The sequence below is a fragment of the Haliotis cracherodii genome, unplaced genomic scaffold (assembly GCF_022045235.1).
Source record: "Haliotis cracherodii isolate W230 unplaced genomic scaffold, xgHalCrac1.p SCAF_2, whole genome shotgun sequence".
Lineage (NCBI taxonomy): Eukaryota > Metazoa > Mollusca > Gastropoda > Lepetellida > Haliotidae > Haliotis > Haliotis cracherodii.
In genome coordinates, this window is record NW_027266275.1 from 42,307,475 (window position 1) to 42,332,748 (window position 25,274).

Sequence of the window (25,274 nt, forward strand, 5' to 3'; positions counted from 1 at the left end):
TTCAAAATTGTGGACCGAGTTCAAGAAACCATCTGTAATGAGTTACTTATGTCTGATTATGTCTATTTCAGTTCGAAATGAAACAAAAAACACTACTGTTGGACGCAGATTTCAATTTTGGTTTCATTGTTTTCAATTTCTTCAACTTGTAGATGGAAAAAATTTATATTTCTTAAACGGTTGCTTTTTGACAAGAGTCGACAAAGATGTCATGTGTGGTATGACGAGATCGTTTGTGACTCACAGGGACGGTGGCAGGGTCAGGCAATACGTCCCCGGGGCTTACACCTCCCGAAACCAAGGAGCAGTTGGGTAGGGCCTTTCCTGAAATGGGTTTCACTTTGCAACAGAAGTCTTATGTGTCACTATTACTTGAAACCGACACTTCGTAAGTTCATGCTGGCCTGGACGGTCTCCCGAAAAAGCATTAATCTAGAAAACAAGTTATGGCACGAACAATAGAACGTGTATTGAAAAAAGCCTGCAGTTATCGGCAGAAGGGAACAGAACGATCCGCCACACGCAAGTTGGGGTCGAACACTTGGTCCTGTGGTTTATTTACAGGTTTCTGATTTGGGGGCTTCCATGACTCAGGGATTTAAGTCAAGTGTTATGACATTTCTGAAGTCGGAATGGGCTCAGCTGAAAACTATGAACATGCAACATAGACACATGTCAAACCCTCAAACAAAAGGCGTCTTGAATGCAGACAGATAGAGTTTGGGCTTGCTTATAATTTCTATTCTTCTTCGGACATTTTGCAAATATTGATCTACGACATGAAGGAGTATTGTCGAATTGTCGTATTGAATGTCAACATGTTTTGGCAACAACTAGCCACACGAAGTTCCCTGATGACCTCAGTTTGGGCACGGCTACAGGTGTAGTAGACTTTGGAAACGGTAATCGTTTTGTCATCGACAAGTCATTGGTCACTGACTGCCTAAATCTGAAGCACAATTTAAGTAGAACCTGTGTATTGACTTAAACCCTCAGCTGTCGTATATAGCCTTTCAATGACCTAATTGTTCTTGATTCCGGGGATTTGATTTCTTGATAATATACCTCTTGCTCCACGTTATCACTTACAAACCGTCTCGCTAATACACGAAAGACACATCACTTCTGATCCCTTTGTTGGAAATACGGTATTCAGAATACGAACCGTTGTCCTTTGACCAGCCTGGGCACCCATACCGGGCTCAGTTCAATCTGTTCTTCACTCCTGTACCTGTCACAGATTAGGGTTTTTTTCTGTGATGTTGGTCAACGTTTCGGCCCACCCGTCTAACGTTCCCGCAACCCTCACGCCTCTATTCAGCTGTCCAATGTAGAATGACTCCCTCACTTCTCGAGTTTTAATACGTTTTTTACAGTCTTTGGCTTCCTATGCGAGCCGCTTGTCTCGTAATACACTTATCAATCTTTAACGATTGCTGGCAGTTCGTCGAGAGACGAAAAAACAACACCGCTTCCCGCTAAGCCAGTGATAATCGCCGCTTCAAGCTCAGTGTTAAACTAACGCGGAGACCCCCCTTCCAATCCGAGAAGGCTATAAAAGCAGCGGTCTATAATTCGAGCTGAAACAAGAATCATTTGGTCTGACAAGAGAGTAAATCTAGGACCTCTCCCCCTCTGTGAGGCCGCTAGTCGTGGGGCATAGTTAAAAGTTATTATAAAGACAGACCCCTGGTGTGAAGGACAAAACCCTCCCATTTGTTCCTATGTCCCCCCTCAGTTTAATAGCGATGAGGTTTCCGAGCCTCATGTGCACCCATGTCGACAAAGACATCATCGTCACTGGTCATTGTTGGGCTTCGAGTAGGACCGTCACAGGTGACTCGGGCCGCATGACCGTAAAGGCATTTCTATTTCATAAAGACTTAAACGATGTTTAAAGCGTTTTAGCTTTAATGCGTTTCTAGTGCGCGAAACAATAGCATGATTCAGAGGACACCATAAAAAGCGAACATTTAAAAGCGAAAACCTTCATCCTTTCTCACGAGAAACTTAGATGTTATCACGTTTACACCTCGACATCTCACGCGATCATATTTTCCACAATGATGGTCAGGTTTTAAACAAATGGACAGTCCCGACGTCCAGCCACGCTTCATTAAGGGGGCTTGTAGTTGCTAAATGTATCTGGAGAATCGGCCTACCATGCTTTGACTTGATCAAGTAGAGAGAGTAATAGTTCCATACTTTAAGCCGTAAATGACATGGGTGTTCTCGCCGTCGTTAACATGGGTAATTGACAGCAATAGAAACTTGTTCGTTTCAGACGTGTCTATTTCACGTGTAAATAAACAAATATACAGATTCAGAGGTGCTCGAGCCATGGTTTTGTTTGTCAGTCGCCATAAGGGGAAGATTGGTAGAGCAATGAGAGAAGCCTAAATCAACCGTCAGAACACATTGTTCTTCGGGTTAATGCCTTGGTCATCCTAGCTGATGCCCATTTAGGTTTTTCAAGTTTAAATCTGTTTTATTGCCCACACCTGTTGTGGGATGTGGGATATACAAGTGTTAGACATAGGACGGTCAAGTACCACTCGGACCACTGCCAACGCTACGCCCCGCCTCCCGCCCGCCCGCCCGCACCGTGTCCGTTGCTGCTAATATCGCTCTTTTTCTTGGCTAATTCCAACTCTCTTTAACTAATGTATACCCTTCGGGGCTAATGATAATTAAGACGGGACGATGAATTCACATTAAAGAATATCAAACAACTAGTTGGAAGGGGAATGAACGCCTGCGACACAAATGATGCCTTTAAAATCAATTTTCGCCAAAGGAATAATAATTCTGTCATTTCCTCTCGGTCCATTATGATGACCGTCGGTGGAGCTATGATTCACGCATTTTGTAACCCGGCTGAGGGCTACCCCAGCTGCCGAAAGAACGAAAAACTATTTTCACATGGCAAAGAGAATCGATGGTAGAAAATAATTCATCTTCATTTTCTAAAGCAATTTGTGTCTGTGATAACATAAATAGCTTTGAGGTAGGAAAGCGGTGGTTTCAGGTTCCATGACTGTCAGAATGATGTCTTCAATAGTAGTTGCTTAATGCCGACGCTAATCTGATTGTTGTCATTACTTTTACAATCCTTGAAAGAATTTCTGAAAAAAATAGATAATCTTTGGGTTTTTTAAATTATCATTTAACGCTTCGCACATATACCGATTTGTTTGATCGCGGTAATTGTTTTGCCCTGACCATATGGTGTGATTGCATGTATTATTACCAGGTGATAGTGTGATAGCACAATGTTCATGCATAAATACATGCTCTTGCTGTGCTTTAATACGTGAGCGTCTGATAACGTCGGTGTTATTTACACTGATGTACTTCGCGGCACAAATGCCATACATGACTGGGCTTTGGTGTGGCTCCCGAAGGAGCCTGTCGACAGAAAACTACAAAGAATATGTGTTATGATATTTCACGTGCATGTTAGAACAGCCAGCGAATCGCGAAATTTCATTCTATTTGTCCAAATTGCCCCCGTTCACATCCAAAGAAAGCCGGTCGTGATGACAGGCTGCGTGGAACACAGGGTAGATCGGGAAACTCGTTCCACGGGGTGATTATGTCGCCGTGGAAGACTGAGTTCGATCCCGTTGTATTCGAACTCGATGATTGCCAGAAGTCGAGGATGGTATTAGGAGTGTTTAATTAATGTCTTGGCTCAATCGCATATCCAAATGCCTGGTTGAGAGTTGAAATGCCATAGAGTTTTACTGAAGCATAACATTCTCCCGATAAGCCATCTGCTGGTCTGTTTCTTCATCTTCTCGCCATCGCAGGCGTCAACCGTTGCGTGTCTTGATGTGGACGTTAAGTTGGTTTGGTCGAATATGTCGGTCAGTGGCCATATACAGAACGGTAGTTTCGCTGTACCAAGCTGATACCCAGCTGATACCAAGCTAATACCTAGCTGATACCCACTCACCAACACCCCATATGGGAGAACAGAAATACATCGCCCCGAATTTGTTCGTTCTTAAATTTCTATCAAGTTAATTGAACCATTCCGCATGAGTTCTGCTCATCGCTCTGCAGGAATATTTGAACATTTGTTCTCGATCGGTTTAACACGCTCTCTAAATGCAACAATGGACGAGGATAAGAGATGAAGTCTAGCAGAAACCCTCGCGTAACTCTTGCATTTGTGAGGCAATATTTTGTCATCAGCAATGTGAACATTGTGCTAGTCGCCTGTCGTTAAGGTACATTTTAATTGCTCTTTAGTCAAGAAAGTTAAATTTACAACTCTTCAAATAGCTGAGATAAATTTGTACCGTTCATCGTCCTCCAAATTAGGCGCTATAGTGTTTCCGCCTTGCACACGGTAGCACCAATTATAACATTACGAGTATGAATTATTGTGGGTTAAGTTAATCCCTGCCAGATGACACAAAGATTAAAGACTTCAGGCTATGCACTGATGAATTTTTCAAATGCTCTCCGATTATCTAGAAGAGGTATTCATAACGGCAAGCAACCTGGCTCTCCTGTGGCTGACTCGAATCTGTCGACGGTCCACACTCGTCATGCAACAGTCTGTGGTCCACATTGTCTCGGGCGATCTTTGATACACCGAGACCAGTAGTTTTGACAGTTTAACGACCTATTGACAAATACCAATATTATAGAACCTATAACAGTCCGCTTGTCCGTGATGGTACAGCTGACAGTACTGTGGGATGCCGGCGTTGTTGACAGTATTAATTATTACAGTTGCGACCCCAGCAAAACTACTTAAAGCTAAACAAATACATTTTTAACAAATTTAATTAAGAATAATTTCAGTTTATTTTCATTAACAGTAAACAGATGGAATACCGTTCGCCAAAAGTTATTTTACAAACTGATAAAATATCTATTTTCTATATCATATTTCATCCTTGGTTGGGTTTCTAAAGGAGATAGTATAAATTCATTGGTTTGAAAATACTTTGCATTTGATATATTTCATTCAATTTCTCAAAGTCCCCGGTGAACTCCGGAAACGTATCGTACTACATACACGGGTCTCAGGTGTAGCTTTGCGTGCTGTGACAGCATGGCTGAGTTTGACAATAGGTAGCATTACGCATACCCCGAACTAGGCCGGTGCCAGGGTATCGCAGGTCAATCAGCTGACCCTTCCCGCACCCCCCGACAGACCAGGCAGATCCTGCATTATGAAGGGGTGGTCTTCTAAAACACCCAACTGCTAAACAGACTGATCAAACCACTGTTCATGGAGTGTCTCAAACAATGGCGTCTTTTGACGAAGTTTATAAGCGATTATTTCGTTTGAACATTTTATCCTATTTTCTATTTAAGTTGGTACACTGTGTATTAGAACATCAACATAATGCATAAAGCAGTTTGTCTTCGTTGCCGAGCAAAGAGATGACAACTATAAGTAATACTAGTCTATAAGTAATATAGTACAGTCGACATGTGCTGGAAGACAGGAAGATGTATTTAGTGTGTAATACTTTCTGATTTACTGACTTATGACTGCAGCTAACAAATTGTTCAGATTATTTTGGCAAATGTCACCCCTCGCCCAAACTTGTCCCTTCACGACTGAAGCTGCCTTGTATTGGTGATTGACAATACATATACATTTGCAAGGGAAGGTCGCTGATTTACAACGCTGTAGTTCTTATTGTTTCTAGTTTGTTCAGACAATGATAGACCGGTCGTCCTGTGCCTTACGAGCTAAATGTTATGTGTATGTTTGTAAACTGACAATTTTAAAATGATGATTTTAGTATTCTACTTAAGCCGATGGGAATATTATTATGAATAAATGTGAAAAAAGCAAATTATGAAGAAAATATTCGATTGGGTTGTTTTTTAATGTTTTCATAGTTTAATGTTGATGAATAATATTCCATCGTAATTTTTCTCATGCGAGTTGTTTCATCAGCCTGTATTAATATTAATACTCATCATCTTATTAATTACCACATATTCGTAACGATTTATTGTACATCTTTGCAGACAGCATATCTGGTTAACCGTCAAGCGAAATAATTTCATATCGATTTAAAATTCATCAAATATTTCAATGTTATAACCAGCTTTATGAAAGATCTAAACAACGACAACGGTAGTGTCTTGCCACCTCATCAACATGATCTTAAATGCTTAAACAGCTATATGAATACGTCGATGCTGCAACGCGGGAAACAAAATGCTTTCACACTCAGCGCTTTTCTGACTTACATTTTAAAGAGCTCCCTTGTGGCGGGGGCAACTCTCCACTTCAACATTGAACATATCCCAGTGGCAATTTTCATGTCCCATTTAGAAAAATCACATGTTTCTTGGTGATTTTATACGATACGCTAAAATACATTTCTTATCTTATTTCTGTCGTTAGATTTCTAAACGATTTGGCACATTTGATATTAGATCAAACGATTGGTACATATGATAGCAATATTTGGCTGAAAAATTATGACAACGTAATTGTAGTTACTAGGTATCTCCTCCAGGTACGTATAGCAGTTAAGTTTACAAGGTTTTGATTTCTGAATTGCCATTGTCGTTCAAGGAACGTATGTTAAGTTCAACAAAAAGTGGAAACATTGAATTGTTTTAAGTTTCAACTCTCTCGAGGAAAATATTGGAAGTACATTAGAGAAACGAGGTTGTTTTAATGTGATGCCACGTGACACTCATCAATCATACAGTCTTCCGTAGGGAATTTTAATCTTAAAAACCGAAACACATTTCCAAACGAGGATTCCACCCCCCTCCTTAGTTACACCTGTTTAGGTTGCACAGGTCAGAGGTCATGTGAGCGTTTGATTTTGACGGATCCGCTTGTCGATTTCACCAGCAGCTTTGGCACTTTCTCTATATACAGAGTTGGCATGAACCCATTATAACGCTCGGAAAACGTGTTTCTGCATAGCAGTGCCATGGAAGTGTTGTGTGGAATCAGGGTTAATATATTTTGCTTCCTCCGTTGCAATTTTCGCCACAAAACATATGTTTTTTGCAATGACGCAGAATACCTCATTGTAATGAAACATGAAGTACAGATGACTTGGGCACAGCTTGTATCAGCGGGAGTTTCTGTAAGCGTTTAAGCAACGTTTAAGCCTTCTTCCCAAAACATATGTTACAGGAGACGATGTTTGAGTTGTGTAGCTAGTACATCAACACGGTTGATGCATATAACACGAAAACAAAATTAAAAGAAAATATATCTGGTCTTTTAATGCATTGACAATTATGTCATAAAAAACTCTTGCTTTTGAACGGTGTTTGAAAGACAAACATGCTGCCATTCAATCGCCCCATGTTGAATATCCCATACAGGCTGGTGGTAGCACAGTACACAGAATGCCCGCTTCGTTTAGAATTGATGATAGTTCAATGAGTAACCTTCGTGTTGGTATCGGCGTTGCATTATCCAAGTGAAGTCATATATTTTACAGAGGAATTGGTTGTAGGATCATCATCCTCCAGTCGCACTTAACGCTGACAAAAAGTGGCGTGTGTTTACACAGTCTGTCGTCACAGCCACACTCCATGTACATTTCACTCGCGATGCTACATTACGTAACAGAAAAACTAACATTAGCATTTGTCTGTCTTTCAACATCAACATCAAAGAAAAGGTATTTCACATCATAAGCACTCATAACAATATTCAATCGATATTCCGCTATGACGGATGAGGCCAGTCAAGTGTACCGTACATTACTTCAACCCGTGTAAATATGATACGTGGATTTACTTCAACGATTAGATAGTTTATTTGATATCGTATGGAAGATAGATACGTCTGATGTTCTTCACTTTGATAGAAGTCGTTTGCTCTGATGCGTGACAAGCGGCAGATTGAATCAAGTACCGTTAAGATAAATTACAAGGATCAAACGTTCAAACAAACATTTGCAAACGATTAACAAACAATCATTGTCAAGGTGTTTGATGTTCATGTCGTGCTGGAGGCTTCCTATCTTTTACCTATAAAACAGATAGCCAGGTAGTTGTAGGCTGTTTAGTTCTAGATGCACAGTGCATATATTCCTAAATTTAATTTAATTTATATTGTATTAATCATGTCTGTTGATATTATGAAACTCTTATGTTCTTATTTACCTAATTCATATACATTTTTTTAGGATTGTCCGGAATCGCGCAGCTGAGAAAGCGAAGATGTCTCCCAGTGGTCAGTCCAGTCCGAACGGTTTAGGAGAGAGCGGTCAGCCCACAACGTCACCTAATGGGGACATCCTTCAGCGTTCTTCGGGGGGTGGCTACACCATCAGCGGCATACTCAACACGCCCACGACGGCCAAGAGGAAAGGCGACAATGAACAAGGTCAGAACCAACTTAAGTTTGATAAGAGTAATAACATTAAATATTAAGTATTTCCCACACATTTACAACTCGACTAGGGTTTTATCAAGCTTCCACCTTAATGTTATTGTTGTGCGAGCGTGTGGCTGTGCAATGATTGGTTTAACTCAAATATTCAGTCCGACTTTAAGGTGAACTGGGTTATTGTGGTAACTTATTTTCAACCTTCCTTTTGTGTTTTATTGATTCTGATGTCAACATTTTGAAATGGGTAATTACATTTGATAGGAAATATGGTTGATTCCTTTTTATGGTCAGACAATAACACTGCAATATTTTCACAAAATGTGTTTTGTGAAACGGTGAAATAACAAGCTCCCTTCAGGCTACACCAGAGCGTTCCTGGCACTTAAGTTGTTCACTCCACTACCCTTTCTCTGAACTTCAAAATGGGGGGTTATATCCATGTGTTTTACCCAATATAAGGCGAGGTGATGAAGTGCATGTTCAAACAATGCGTTCACATCAACCAAAGTGTTGTGCCGTTCAATCGCCCTTGCCTTGCCCTGACTTAAACAATACGAGGAGACTATGTGTGCCTATTCATGTACATAGTATGTGCCTTTGAAAATATTACAGAAGAAAGTTATATATTAACATGAATGTCAGGAAAGTTTGCCGTGTATTTATTTTTACGTTTGAATGGAGATTTGTAATATGTTAAATCACGAAATGAGAGGCTATTCATTCCGACAATAAGTCTTACATGATTTGATACCTTGAGTCATCGGCTCAACATAGGGGTCAGTTGGAGAAGTACATACATATGCGTGTAGACTATGAATGCAAGTATAGCATGGCTACCTGGTGTAGCTAGAACACTCGTAAATACGGGTTAACTTAGTGCTTAGCTTTGTAGCTACGACAGATCACGTGACATATCATGCTTCACTTTATCGTCGTATGTCGTGATTTCAAAACATCCTTTACACTTCCCTTCTCAAAATAGTTTCAATTATTAAAATGTATTTTATCGCCGTTGCATGGAGTTTCCGCACTCTAGCTTAAAGGAATTATGCGCCTGGCTGCTAAAACACGATATTAAAGATTACAATGTGGATCCCTGTCCGATATATATTTCTAAAATCGGTGACATTTTCACAGCTGTGTGGCTGGCCCACACTTAACACTGGTATCGGCACGAGGGGGTATCGCGATATGCGACCGCAGCCTCGCGCAGTACACCGTTTAACACAGGGGATCAGGTTTAACTGAACATGATCCCAGTAAAACAATACTAATTCTCTGGCTGTTCGAAATGATACAAAGCTATTTCTGAACCGTAATCTCGAACCTGGCATTCAGCCAAACACATTAAACCGCGTGTAGACGTGCTTGTTAAATTCTGAAAATTTAATGTCGATTTGTATCGAATTCTTGGTGAAATTTAAACGTATGGAGAAATCGAAAATCAATTTCCGAGTTTCATATCATAAAGTTAATTCAATATCTGATGTAATAAATTAGATTTTTCATATCATCATTTAAGTTTTTAGCGCGTTTGTTGCAAGTGTCCGTTTTCAAGTTAAAATGAGATGTTTATATTTGTTGCTTTAATGTTTATCAGGCCTTATATTGTCATGAAATCACTGACCCCAACACTATCGGGTGTGGCCCAATTTTCTAACTCTCGAGCAACATGAATAAATAATAGTTTGTGTGGTGGCATTGTTTGTCGCTAGTCCCCATCTCACAGGAGGTGGATCCGAGGAGAGAGAGAGAGTTTAACGGCGATTTAATCACGAAAATTGACTCCGAGATTGTGAAAGCAACATCTGAATTATTTATTTCGCTTGAAAGGCCGACAAGCAAACGTGGACGAGAGACGTCCTCAAATGAGTGGTAATGGATGGTCTAAATGCTCGCTGTCTTGGATGTAACGTGTGTGTACGGTGACCGAGGCTCGGTACCAATACTGAAATGCTCAATTAACTTCAAACGTCACCTGTCCGACAGGTAGAGTGCGTTTGGTCCCTACGGTAGAAACCTGACACCCCGATGACCAAGCGACGGAAGGCACATTGAAGGCCATTGGCCCAGCGGGGGACGAATCAATGTTTCCATAGGCCATCAGGGGTCGGATTGTCCGAGACCTCGTTAACTGTTTGAGGGAGTCTGGTGACTATTGTACGTGACAGAGAGTATTCCATTGTCGTTCTGTTGCTGTCACTGTAACTCACTGCTGGATTGGGTCGAGTCCCCTCCACATCCACAAGGCGGCCTTTGGAATAGTGCCCTGGTCTGATATCAAAGAGATTCGGTCGACCCATCTTCTCAGGATATATTATAGCCGTGTTGTTTGAAGATTAGTTACCTCAACTAATATTTCATAAACCTGGTAGATTCAAATTAATACTTCTGCGTTCTGGATTCCCACCAAACAACGTCCAGCATGCTGCTAATACAAGTCTCATGATGCAATGGCCGACACAAGCATGTGCTGCTGCATTAATGCTGCATTAATGCTGCATACTTCAATGTGCTATGTATCCGACTATGTCTTGTCATCTCGAGGTATGATGAATGCATCAACTGGCAAATTACAGTCAAACACTTTTGTGTCGAACTTACGGTTGTCTCCAAGTAAAAACATGGTCCCTGCGTATTCCTTCTTTATTTATCATTTTCGGTTGTGTCGAACCTCGAATAACTCTTTAAGTATTTACGTAGGTCCCTTAAACTTCGACATCGGTTTTTGACTGTACCTGCTTCGCTGCTGTCTACTATCTATAACTGGTCGATGTCCGACGCCTGCGTTTGCTGACACGTGTCGACAGACGGAGAAATATAATGTTTACATGTTCCACTCTGTTCCCAGTTGTTGAAATCAACAACCCCAGAACGGATATTGATGAGAGAGGGGTTATCTAATTGTATAGGAAACTGAATGTGTTCAAGCAGGGTATTGCTCTTCAGTATTTGCGAGCGGCTATTAAAGACATTTATGATGCCACGGGGCGTGACCCCACAGTTATCTTAAGTCTGCCCACTTGAGGGTTGGCGTTGTGTAAACGGAGTGTATTTACCGGAGTTCACGCAGCTCTTGTCGTACACGACGATGCATTTTGTGGCGGCTTATTACCCATACAAGCTGTTTGCCATTGCCGAGGCTAAACCTAGTATATACACACACTCGTAATATTATATTGATTCTCTTTTCATGGTTCAAAAGAAAGTGTTAGCCGACGTTTAAGAGCCACGAGTTCGATACTCTAGCAAAGCCGCAATAGGGTGTGCGCTTGCATTGAAGCTCCGTGCCTGGGTCTATCCCGTTTTGCCCTGCGCTAAGATAACCAGTGATGTGTGGCGAAGTGCAGACCCACTTATGAAGCAAAACGCTTAAAGAGGCAACCAACCGTACATCAAACAAAATTTGTACATTCTGTCATCTCCCCTCCGTACAACATGTTCCCATGTTAGCCGGCTGCTCTCTCTCCCAACACCGCCGCGCGTGCACTGTGGCAGACGATCAACACTGCACGCGCTTCCGCCATTGTACCGCACGTGAAGTTTGACATCGTAGGCTGCTCACCATCAACGCTGAAATACATTTCTTGCGAGACAGACGTGTTTTTGCCGAGTAACTGTAAAGAATGGAATTTATTGAGCTTTAATTCGCTATCACTTTCAATTTGGAAGGTGAGAATGAATCGTCAGCATCGCCATTGAAGGCTTCGGAGAAAAAGCTTCCCGCCAATTGGTCTCTCTCGCTTGTGAGGATAGGAGAAAACACGTTGAATCTAGTCCATAGAAACTTATTTATTCTGCTTCTCTGCTTCCAATACAGTCGTTAATTAATGCTTCACGGCATAAAGCAGTCGCGGGGCTAGTTGGCAGTGCTCGCTTTATACGGCGCCTGCTATAAATGGTTGTTAGTCGACTAAGTGCACTTCAGTGAGGAAACCCCATTTCCGATAGGATCTAACGTGAAAGCGCGATAGTGGGAAATCATGTCTCTTTGTAAGATAGAGGAAAATCCTCGACAGGGGGTCAGGTATAAACTGGCTGTGTCTTTGCTTTTCACAGCACTCGCAAATGAGCAGTTGAGAATATCCTGCATGAAAGCGGTGTTCTCGCGAGCAGGGGGCAGCGCGGTAGAGAGTTACGAGCGGGGACGTTTAGTACGAGGTTCCGCGCGGCTGCACTCAGCTGGGTAGATGTGCTGTCAAAAAGTCGTAATATTTAGATCTTATATGTTTGAGGTCTTGTTAGCTCATTCTTGAGTCGTTCCATGACAAGTCCCAGACAATACCTTGTATCTCCCTAATCCCACAAGTGACTTTACTACCTTCGCCATCGCCGTACTCTGGCAGTAGTTATCGCTACGACATTGAAGAAGTAGGAACTTATGCCCCTATATCGAAGGCAATGTAAATTGTTTTTGCGACATACCCCGCGGTATCGTTATATTTCTGCTTTGTCGTAAATGAGAGGTTAGCATACATGACACGTCTTCCACGTCCTACCGAAAGCATGGTACTGAAAGAGTTCGCTGATGCGTGTTTGGCCAACGCAACCAACGGCCTTTTCTGCTGCACGTAATGTTGCGATCTCAACGGGGGCTAGATAGACCAATGGTCCTATATTGATACACTGGTCAATAGTTGTCACAAGTAATCTCAAGTGTCTGTATACACTAATAGCCCCTTGTTGGAGAAACGAAGTGCCACTTAACACCGTGTCCAGTAGCTCCAAGGGCGAGGGTTGGTAGCGTGAATAATCCTATATTTGGCGGCGGGTTTCATGTGGAGGGGGTAGCCATGTCGCCTAATGTCTATCATATCAAACGTCGTATGGTTCCTGCTATTAATCGGTTTGAAATTTATCCGTTTGTCAATTAAGAGCATCGTCTAACCGCCCGCCGAGAATTTGGCTTGGGGTTTGACTGGCGCTCTTTTGTCTTGACGTTCGCGTGCAAGAGGGGAAATGCATTGGAAACAAGAGATTCTGAAAGCCTCACGACATCAGAATCTTTTTCATGAATGCCATGGTGTTGTGTGGCTACAGTCAATAAAACCATCAATAACTGTTACGTCTGGACTCGATCAGCGTGTTGCGAGAGCTTAAGTCGCTCCAGGGCTTTGTGGAGTTTGCGTTAACAAGCAGAATGCTTATTTAACGTCAAAGCGGGCAAAGTTTTGCCGACATAAATCCAAAGCTGTTAATTTTCGTTCCCTACAAAAGGACGTTGGCAATATCGGCTTCAGCAATGGCGGAGCGATCTATTGAATTCACTTCCGGCGAAGTGGTGTACATTACGCGACACGATAGAGCACAGGATGTTCCTAACGGAGTTCTATTAACTGCGTTGGGGACTGGGCGAGTAATCTACAGGACAGAAGGAAATTAGTAGTAATTACAAAACTTCATGTGGAGGGCACTAAGCAAGAGGCGTTTCTGGGACTCATTTTCTGCGCGTGCTTACCCCCTCGACCGGAAGTTGTTTGGAAGTCCAGAAAGGGCCATTTATTTGGTTGAATCATGCTAGGGATTCTCTCACGACAGTTTCCTGTTTGCTTCGCGGTTGTTGTAACAATCGGAGTGGAAGTTATCCTCCGTCCTAGGCAAATTGGCGACACTCTTAAAACAATTAAAGAAATGTGGTAATCATCCATAGACTCCCAATGAAGAAAAACATTAATCGCTCACCCTGAACTAATTCCAATATCCTTTTTCTTTGACTGGGCGTTAGCAGTCGTGAAATAATAGCTCTCATCTTCCATGGCTATGCAAATCAACAGAACAATACATTCACCCTTAAAATAACACATCATAGGGATTATTCAACCCTAGTCACCCATAGGAAGCCATTGAGTGCAAGAACTTCAAGTGGCATCTCAACTAATATATCATGTTTCATTGAACATTTTAATAATAGTGTGAATTTCCAATAATTAAAACTTTTTTCTTGTAATTTCAGTAAACAACGGGTCTCGGGATGGGATTGCCAGTAACGAGGGAGCGAGCAGCAGTGAAAACAGAATTGGAGTAAGTCCCATTGTTTCTGTAATATCCTAAATGATATTCAAGCGTTGATAGCGTTTTCACTATATACGCAACAAAGACGACAAAGTGCAGGTTGCTTCGTTAGATTGAATTTACACAAAAAAAACTGCTTTTTAAAGAACGATGACTCTTGTCAGATGTGGGAGTACGAACGTCCGGCCAAGTTACCACGAGCTGAAGAGGCCAGCACGGAGTCTGAGATTCTTCAGAACGGAGTTTTCACGACTGTTCATGCCCCTTATAGTAGCCAGTTCGGAGCCAACCCAGCCTCAGCAGAAATCAAACAGGAATACCTCCACTCAGGAAACACGAGCGAGAACGCTGCCGGTGGAGCTTATAGTCCCGCAATAGGTGAGCCCTGTTTTGATGTCATGGTGTGTGTCTCATGTTCTGTGTCATATAGGATTTGCATGTCCAGAAGAAAAGGGATGATGTAGAACTTTATTGCCTCAATATCAGAAAGAACTTTGCGCCCAGTCCCTTACTTGCCAAGGCAACACTTAGCCAGGCCTGTGCCTCATCAACTCACCTAAGAAAGTTATACGCCCTGGCCTTGCAATATTTTGGCATTGCTTTTATTTATTTCTCATGGCCCTTGTTTCATTCTGATGTAAGGCATAAAGTGAATAGATAGTAACATCTCCTTTGCATGCTGTTGATCTTGACTTGTTTTCAAATGCACCTATTCTTATTTTAACATAAATGTTGTGAAATCGATTTCTTTTAAGTTTTGGTAAAACACGTTCTTTTTAGTTGCTTGAATATTTGTGTTGAATTTCTTTGAGGTACAGTTGCCCATATAAACACGGTTCCTGCTGGATCGGAAGCTAAGCCAGTTGTCTCCCCTGTTGCTAATGACAACATTCAGACGGCCAGTACCCCTCCCAGTAATTTTGAAGGTATAACCACACCCAACATTTTTTTATTTGCCGTTTCGTAAAGTTTAACTTTCATATGATAATCATTAACTTTTCACTGCCGTTTTCGTAAAGTTTAAATTTCATTTGATAATCATTAACTTTTCGTAACGAATAAAAGAAAGCCTAAAGAACAGCAGGCCGCCTTGGGGGACCCCTATCTCTCTTATTCTACATTAGATGACCATTTGTATTGGCTGATCAATCAGTTGTTTCTTGTTTGAAACTCATACACCGAGTGCCTGGATAGGAGATCATCGACCATTTCTGGAAGAATTGACAACCAAATACGTTCTGGTCCCGTTATTCTTATTTTCCCAGTGTACCTCGCCCAACAAGCGCCTAATTGGGGTATCAGTTTCCTCTATGAGTACTGCATGGCAAAGTAAATTACCACAGATGAAAACAAATTATATTAAGCTGAAAAAGACTCGTTAAGATCCTGAGATAACAGAAGTGCTCCAACTCTGGTCGCCGTCCAACTGAAACTCTATCTTCTTCGTAAATTGTACATATAATACTGCATTACAGATGCAGACCGCGTGTGGCGTCGAATCAATGTGTGCATTCTAAAAGGATTTCCCTCTTTGTCACATTGCTTGTCTTCTAGAGACTTTAAGAATACGGCCCAGGTTCCTCAGTCGCCCATCTTTATCAGCCCCGAGACGGATGCTCCCATTGCATGCCGATGGCTCATTCCAAATCTCCATGCGCCATATATAAACCGTCGTATAAAGAATCAATTGTAACTAATTGCATTTATTAGTCGCAGACAACTTTGCTTCTGCTTGGTGCTATCGTGAACTGAAACGCTATTTGATCAAGATGTAAGCAATTAAAGATGAAAGGAGATTTATTGGCAATCGCAAGAGATAATGCGAGAGTGGCCGAGAATCTCGCCTCTCGTCACGCACTGGCTTTTTGGGTCCGCGATGTCAGAAGAGCGGAACCAGGGGCCGTAACTCTTGTTGACTATAATGTCACAGAAAGTGTCCATCATAATGAGTTCGTTTCGGGAATTACGCAGCGTGTGGCATACATATTTTGAAGCAGCGACTGCATAATTAATTTTGTCAAGAAAAATAATTAAAAATCTGAATGACTTTGCTATTATTTAGAAATGATTCGCACAGAGTTTGTGGGAGGGGCGCCCGCATATCGTCAACAATACCTGGATGTCAGTGCGCTCATTTGCCTCATTTGTGTGAATACCCAACAAGGGTGACAAATGTTGCTATAACGGACTTTGTGTGTTGAGACAATGGCATGATTAGATGGCAGGGACATGTATTGATAGAAACTTGTCATCTGAATGTTTTGAAGTGCTTCCCACTTAGACACGATTAAGGAGCAGGATCGTCCCCGAGGTTGACCAAGCTGTTTCTCTCCCAATACAACTCTCCTTCCTTTCACGTCGAAACTGGTTCAAGCCAATATTGCTTATGATGCTTTTTGTTGAATGTTATATGTTTTGTAGTTTTGTATTTTGGTATGATATATTCTACACTCTGCAGATCTCGCTCAAGGGAGTAAAATACCGTTATGTGTTAATAATTCATTTATTATTCTTAACATGTAAATGATATGGAGTATGACGCAATAGGATATATCAGTTATAGCAAGCCAATTCTGATTCGAAATGAACAGGTCAAAAGCGAATTACGGTTAAAAGGAACTGCTCTTTTAGATCCATTTCAGTTCGGCACATCATTTGTTTCCTTGATAGGTGTGATACATTAAGGTATTCTGAGTTGAACGAGATCTGTAAATGTGTTTTTGTAATGCAATGTAGTGAAATTGACATTGTTAGCTAGTGCAATGTATATGTACTCCCGTCATCCCGTTTGAGTGGCATGACCCCGCATGCGGTGTATCGTGTTGCAGCCAGTGTGACCCCAGCCGCCTCCTCCTCACCATCAAACAACAACAATAATACCACTACCAACAACAACAACATCAACAACAATAACCCCTCCCCACCCTCCAAGCCCGGGACTCCAAACAATTCTGGGAACACGACTTTTACCGAGCTCAAACCGGTACCCACGGTAGCTCCCATCAGTCAGACTTATGCACCGCTCCCGCCCATTGGACAAACCTTCTCAAGTAAGCGTCGCTTGTTGTTACAGCTCGTTTTATTGGTTGATATTGTGCACGCCATTTTGTATGTATATGTAGATATGTATTTATGTATACTCTCGTCACGTTTTGGTATGTTGCATGAATAAGCATGTGATTTGTTGTACAGGGTAAATGCACGACAATCTATATTATTTGTCCTGTTACGACATGTCTTTCAAAGGTAATCCTGAAATAATGAACTCTGTTTTGTTTATCGGGGATGATACTCACAGAGGCCGACTATTATTTCAGCCCCTGACACGCATAATTCGTAATGGTCACGCCACGGGGTGATCGGTTGTTGATTACTGTAACCAACTTGTCATTTAGCAGTCAGTTGTTCCCATGCCAGGTAATCTGGTACAACGGAGTCACCACGCCTTCTCCTCTCATTCCAAACAAACACTAATCTGATCCATTTCGACACCATTTCTGGTGAACGGGAATCAATGACATCAACATTGCTCACTTGCCAAGAAATGGTTGATTGTTACATGTCTTAATTGATAACTTATCATTATCAGTATATCTGACGGCGCCGAACACTTGTCAAATAGTAACAGAGAATTAATAGCAGTTTGACATCGGGCTGTCTTGGCAGCCAACGTTTATGTACAACACGTCCATGTCCTCACATGGCTAACAGCTCCTATGAAATGTTTTTACGTTGCTTGTCTACGCCTGTCCATATTCCAATCTTTTGTTTGAACACCTATAGGGGAGTTCTGTAAAGGGAGATAATTCTCCATTACCCCGTACATCTGGCATAAAGGCGCCGTACTGTTCACAGTACCACTTTCAATTTACAGCGAAATTTATGGTTCGATTTTCAAAAACGTATTCTAACTCCTTCTCAGGTTACATCAGGTTCTCACTTAAACCCCTCTTTATCACCAGAATCGCAATTAATTATTCTATAGAGTGACGACATCGCACGTGCACACACATGTCGGGGCGCACCAGGGGGTGCTGAACCAGGCAGCGATCTGCAGTCTAGTATATAGGACTTTTCACACTTCAGGCCTATTTCACCCTGAACCCATTTTTATTTTTAAGTAATTTTAAGAAAATAAGAATCAGGCTTAAAATCAATTTACAACTGAAAAGGCCTTTCATACTGTACCCAGTAAAAAGATTTTCACTGGAGTACTTGAAATCAGTTTCCATCCTGTGCTGCCTCGTGCAATGACCTTTCGAGTAAGGAAATTAGTAACATTTGTCAAATAAAGAATGCAATCTACATTATTTCACTGTTAAATATTAAAAAGACTTGTTTCTTTCTGGATTTAATGTCATAAAGCCCTCCAAAAAGAGTAGCTTATACAGACTCACATCAGTGTTATGTGTATTTCACTATGGAAGGTATTTCGATCTGAATGTAATCAATTACTTATCGGAAGGACTTATCCTTGTCGGTAGCTACACAATGATACATTTGCCTGAGGCTGTTAGTCCTACAGTCAGTCATTGGCATACATTATTCAGTGATGTAACTAGGGCATTGCCAGTATCAATAAATGCTACAAGAGTTTATGGATCACATACTCTTTGGGGGAAGTGTTTGGTCTTCACTCCATTGTTTTCCTAACGACCCCCTATGAAGGTCAATCCCTTTATGTACTTTGATCTATTCTCTCGCATCTCCTACGTACGACCAGCACGTCTATTACACTCCGCGTGTAGAACTTGCACACTAACAATCTTCTCATCATCTGTTTTGTACTTTTCCTTACAAAGCTAAAGAGTGCATCTCACCATAACTATTTGAATATTCAACATGTCATTCACTATATTTTTTGTCCGAGTCAACGTAATTACGAGTACATGTCATTCACTATATTTTTTGTCCGAGTCAACGTAATTACGAGTACAGTTTTCTTAACTGTGGATGATGCAGGTTGGATGGTGTGCTAGAGGGATGCTATGTAGGTTGGATGGTGTGCTAGAGGGATGCTATGTAGGTTGGATGGTGTGCTAGAGGGATGCTATGTAGGTTGGATGGTGTGCTAGAGGGATGCTATGTAGGTTGGATGGTGTGCTAGAAGGATGCTATGTAGGTTGGATGGTGTGCTAGAGGGATGCTATGTAGGTTGGATGGTGTGCTAGAGGGATGCTATGTAGGTTGGATGGTGTGCTAGAGGGATGCTATGTAGGTTGGATGGTGTGCTAGAGGGATGCTATGTAGGTTGGATGGTGTGCTGGAGGGATGCTATGTAGGTTGGAATGGTGTGCTAGAGGGATGCTATGTAGGTTGGATGGTGTGCAAGAGGGATGCTATGTAGGTTGGATGGTGTGCTAGAGGGATGCTATGTAGGTTGGAATGGTGTGCAAGTCATTTTGTATTTCAATCACATAATCATTTCGAAATCGCTTTTGGTTCATGACATTCGTTAGTGATACTGAATGCAATGACATGAGCTTACAACCATGTTTCCGTCTTTCCCGAGCAATGTAACGTCAAAGTATATCTCTATAACCTTGAGACGATCTTTTTAACTCTTGTGTCAGATCCATTTTTCATCGTTTTGAAATTGAACCAATATCTTGAAAACTGTTGATGGAGCTTTAGATACCTTAAAATCTATAAAGTGTAACATGTAATTGAAGAGTTTGTTTACATGTAGTTGATGTGATGGTAGCGTTGTGCATCAGCTAATCGCTTGTTTGTCTTTCAGCACCAGCAATAAGCTACAGCACTGCGACATACACAGGCCAGGCAGGTGTCAACAGCTCGGTACCTCTTGTTCTACCCCAAGTACCCGGAGGAATATATCAGACCGGGAATGTCCCTGGTACGTAGCTCACCTTCCGCAGAAACTTGTTTTCAAGCCACAGACATGCCAACATGCCAAACACAGTAGTCAGCATTGCGTCGGTCCATGTGGTACAGATATTGTCCTCTCAAGTTGATCCGAACATTTAAGACTGGCGTGAAATACAGGTTTGAACTAAGGCTTGAATATTGTGATATAGGGAGAGATAGTATTAAGATCGACGGAGTTCCTGGCATACGTATGTTCTGACTGTGTTGGAGTTAGCGATTGTGGATCATCATATCACGGGGATAGGTTACCCTTGTGTGCTGAGTTGAACATAAAATCGTTGTCTCGTCTGTTGAAGTGAGAAGGTCATGGCCACTGAATGAAAATCAAATTTTGTTTTATTCCTGAGAGTGCTTGAAAGGCTTTTAGTGTCGCGGTTTACAAACAAAATTAATCATTTTAAGGTATTTGTTCGAACTTTCAAGAACCAGACATGATACAATTACATGTGTATTCTATTTGTCAACCAATCACAATATGACACAGTTCAAAGCCGACTCTCAAACAACAAATCAAACACGGTCTTTCTCCGTAGCTCAAACACGACATTACGGTCCAGCCCATAGGGAAAAAATCTAAGGCTTTCCGTGCCTTAATCGTATAACCTTCAGCACAACGCGCTCAATTCCTCGTCAGCAATTAGATGGAATCATGTATTGAATTAGAAGCCCATTGCCCATGCTTGCTCGCAACAGAGAGGCTACCCAAATGAGGCTTAAGCATGCAGCCCCCAGGATATTACAGGATTGAGATTAAGTCGAGGACAGTCGGCCATTGTTACTTCAGCATCGGTCGCGCGATCGTCTCAAATTGGTCGGACGGATGCCCTTGATTGCTGTTTGCGAGGCCCCTTTCTGATTGCCATTATTGGCACCATGATTATGTGCATGTGATTGTTATCAACTGTATCAAATGGGCATGATATCAGCCGACACGTGTCCCGGTCGAGTGTCGTGTGTTCATTGCTTAACGCAACAATATTTTGTAAGTGTTCAAGGATCAGTACTCAGCAATGAGTGTGAAAACCTTAATATGAAACAGGGCGGGTATTAGTGCATGAACTATTGGTTTAAGCATACGTTATTCACAATAGTGAAACGGACTTAAGTACAAGTTGTCCGGTTTGCAAACACCCTCCTTCACAATAACTATTCTATGCGAGTATGAAATGTGCTACACTGAAGTCAGCAGCGCGTTGTGCCATAAGGTAGGTAGGTCAATATGACACCGGTTCATCACCCACACCATACCCCCATTCTGGCTCGTAGTCACCCACCTCAGAGCCGCTCCCCCCAGAGCTTGACACGGTGGGAATCATGTGAGCTACAATATTGGGATATAACTAATCACATGGCAGACAATTTTATTAACATTTGCCTTGTTTTCTGTAACCCATCAAACAAATTGCTTGCCTGGCTTGTAATGCCCGCCCCACTACTGATAGCTGGGCAATAAAGTGCAAGAGAGCTGTACTAAATTGATGCTGGATCTCGCATAATGTCAGTAAATCTCGGCCAAGTCTCGCTCAGGCCTATTGGGATACTCCGCAATAGGCAGGGCCTGTGAGTCTTGCTAATGCAATTACCAGACAATTGGATAAATTGCTTGTAATCATAACGGGGAACGATCCTGTTATTTCCCCACTGAGGGACTGCGGGCGATTGAGATCCCGATTCTGCATGATGTATGTCTTTATCAAAACCCTCAAATAGATCGTCAAAGATGCTTCCAATCGCCGCTCTAGCTATTAAAGTTGAGTGATTCTCGTGTACCGTTACTCCTAGTAACATCCAAGTCGATTTAGATCGACTGAAGTTACGGAGTAATTCAGTCTAATGCACTCGGCTCCCAAGGGCCCCCCCATCACCTCACTCAGCATCCGCACAACGCTGAAACTCGCCAGCAGCCCCACCCTCCTCGTTTGCCTGCGACATTAGTCGCCAATTTACCCTAAAAGATCTCAACTTGAATGAGACACAAAATCAGTTGCAAATGAAAAAAATATAATGAAAACGAATTGGAAATATTAAAGTTACATTTTTTCATGAATTGTAAATCTATTTCTTTTTGTGAAATGTTGCTGTATATAGTGATACACTGATCCATTCACTGGCCCCAAAATGCGCATCACCTTAAAAGTATAGTTTATCTAAATCAGGAAGTGGATCTTTTCAAAAATCCTTCCCCAGGTGCGGGTTAACCCTGTTGGGAGCTATGTCCCAACAACGAGTAGCGAAACGCGTGTTTTTCGTGCATGCCACGCTTGTAATGATTAATGGGTAGGGCGCCGAAGATCAACTTTGCTTGGTGTCAGTTTTCCTACTGACAAAATTCATACGGTGGTACTGTGCTCTGGAAAATTTAAATGTAAGCGATATCCTTGAAGCCGGACCTAAATTAGCCGATTGTTTTGTGATTAAAGTGTAAACGTTGTGGCACTAGCTAAAATAGTTATTGCACGGGGAATATGGAAAGCCAGATGAGAATTTATTGAAAAGTTGGGCGACAGCTGTAAAAGTGTTTAAAATGTCTCGCGAGATCTCGTTTAGCGCCTCGTTTGCAAGCTATGTGACGTCAGCCGGGACCCGCCATTCAAAAATAATTTTAGTTAAGATAATGCGCTACATGTGTGAATCGTTGCCGTCAGTATCATGTCTTAATCAAATAATATTCCATTTTAAGCGGTTAGCTAAAATGCTTAAGTTAATCGTAATATATTATCTATGTTTCCGAAAGTGAAAACTGACATTTTCTTCTGCTCAAATTGCTGATTTTGAAATGGAGGTTCGAGCTGACCGGATGGCGTTTTGCGAGGAAGTGACCACTTGTCAGTGGCTACTTTATGGGATACATATGAACGCATTGGACGTGTAATAGCAGCGGCTTCTGCGACAGCCATTCGCCACAAGCCCGGGGGAGTAAACTGCTTGGATACGAAAATCTGCTTGACATGTCATGTCGCGATCGCTCTACTTAATAGCGGGGACCAGTCATTGTTACGGACAGCACCACTACAATAATTGGTCCCCCGAGAGCATCTCTAATTTCGGCGGCCTGTTAGTTTACAAATCTTTTCTCCTATTAATTAGCGAAGCAAGCTTGTCGCGTTGTTGCTGTATTCGCTCTAAATTGGGGACTCCATTAATTCGCGATAAAACGCGATTGTCTTAGGCTATCGGGACGCGTCGATCTCAAAAACACGTCGAAAAATAATGACATTGAAATAATATTATTTAGAGTGGTGGGGCTTGAATAGAGGAGGGAAATAGGCTTGATTGTTAAGGTTTTATCTAATTTCGCCTGTCAGTTGCCAATGAAATGCGAGCGGTGATGATCCGAAACCCAATCAGCGAACGGCCATAGGGAAGAAGCATTCAATTATCCCCCGTTCTCAATTTACCAAATTTCATTAAGAGAGATCTGTTGGCAAAATAAGCACTGCTATGTTTCTCCGACGAGCTTTCAACTGTCAACGAGGTAGAGTTGTTAGAAATAATAGTGTCGCGGGGCGAGAAACACCTAGCGGCCGAAAACATGATTTAAATGCTCTGGAAAACACTCGACCGATGGCGCTGTCATCCACTGCTCGTGTATGTATCGCGGCGAACCATCTGTTATTTTAACATGAAACAGAGATGACGTACCCTAAACCTGACGATTTTTTCGCGTCGACAAATTATTCAATTATTGATTTTAGTTTGCATTCACCCCACGGGGCAATTGTTTTAATGTTTACGCACGACCCGCCATCTTGGATTTTGAGGCCATTGGAGCTGGCAACAGCAGGAGAGAAATTACGAAAAGTTGGATCGGTCGGGAAACGAAACAATGAGTGACTGAAACAATAACGATGAGATTTCAAACAAGTGATGAGCGATACGGTATCATATGACGGTATAAAATATAATGGTATTGCCATTAATCGAGCCCGGAGACAAATATGCCCTCCGCCGTACACCAATCACACTGTAAATTGAGCCCACTCACACTGTTGCACTGCGTTTAGATGGACAAACAACTGTGATACGAGTTGGTAAAATATTATTTCAGAGAGTAACACGACACTCACTGAAACAAATATTATCGGTAAACGACAAAATGGAACCCCCATAAAGTATGAAAGGACGTTTTAATTCCCATGAATTGGAATTTAAAATACACCAAAATACACATTTTTAAAGACATGAAAAAACACCAAATGCGGCCTACACATGTTGTATAATCTATTTCTTATCAGTTTGATTAGTGATGTTGTAACTGTTTTTAATGTGTGCGGATGTTTTATATAGATTTACCCGCTAATGTAATACATGGAACTGGATTGACATACATGTAAGACATATGCAGGATTATAATACTTTGTGTCAGCTAAAATACGTAGCTGCGCAATTTGTATCCCGATATCGTTGTAATTAAAAGCTGCATTTCGAACAGGCCTTTAGCCTCAAATGGAAATAAGGCGAAGCAGCGAACTGCTCCTGAGTCGCCCACACGAACTGTGGCGGACGATGGACACCGCCCACTGAGGCACGGTACGGACGGGTGTCACCACTCATGTCCGATGTTCTCAGATAGCAGTGGCACAGATGTGGTCACTGTGTCATGCAAAACACTGATGATGTTGATGTGGTCACTGTGTCATGCAAAACACTGATGGTGTTGAAGTGTTCCCTGTGCCCACAGACACTGATGGTGTTGGTGTGTTCCCTGTGCCCACAGACACTGATGGTGTTGGTGTGTTCCCTGTGCCCACAGACACTGATGGTGTTGGTGTGTTCCCTGTGCCCACAGACACTGATGGTGTTGATGTTTATTTTGCAGCTGCTGAATATTCCACGTACAACTCCACCCCCTACACCCAGTACAGCGCTGGTCCCTACACCGACCCCTCGTGGGCAATGAGATACGGAACTCCCAGTGGTTTATTAAGTGAGTAAACTTTTCACAGAGACATTGTGTTGGTGTAACAAAAAGAATTAATTCATGTGTAATTACTGTAAAAATGTCATCCAATTCTGCCAC

General features: G+C 41.9%; 1 protein-coding gene across 14 annotated transcripts in view; it reads left to right on the forward strand.

The window, feature by feature from the left end:
- LOC139468118 (paired box protein Pax-2a-like) overlaps window positions 1-25,274 on the forward strand; it is an 86,261-nt gene that overhangs the window by 58,057 nt on the left and 2,930 nt on the right. For 12 of the 14 annotated variants that reach the window (XM_071249868.1, XM_071249870.1, XM_071249871.1 and 9 more), the window contains 7 exons: window positions 8,148-8,347; window positions 14,307-14,374; window positions 14,530-14,743; window positions 15,184-15,291; window positions 17,194-17,415; window positions 20,106-20,222; window positions 25,074-25,181. In XM_071249868.1, the coding sequence (XP_071105969.1) occupies window positions 8,148-8,347; window positions 14,307-14,374; window positions 14,530-14,743; window positions 15,184-15,291; window positions 17,194-17,415; window positions 20,106-20,222; window positions 25,074-25,181 (1,037 nt within the window). The remainder of the gene's footprint in view (window positions 1-8,147; window positions 8,348-14,306; window positions 14,375-14,529; window positions 14,744-15,183; window positions 15,292-17,193; window positions 17,416-20,105; window positions 20,223-25,073; window positions 25,182-25,274) is intronic. The other 2 variants (XM_071249863.1, XM_071249874.1) reach the window with 2 other exon arrangements.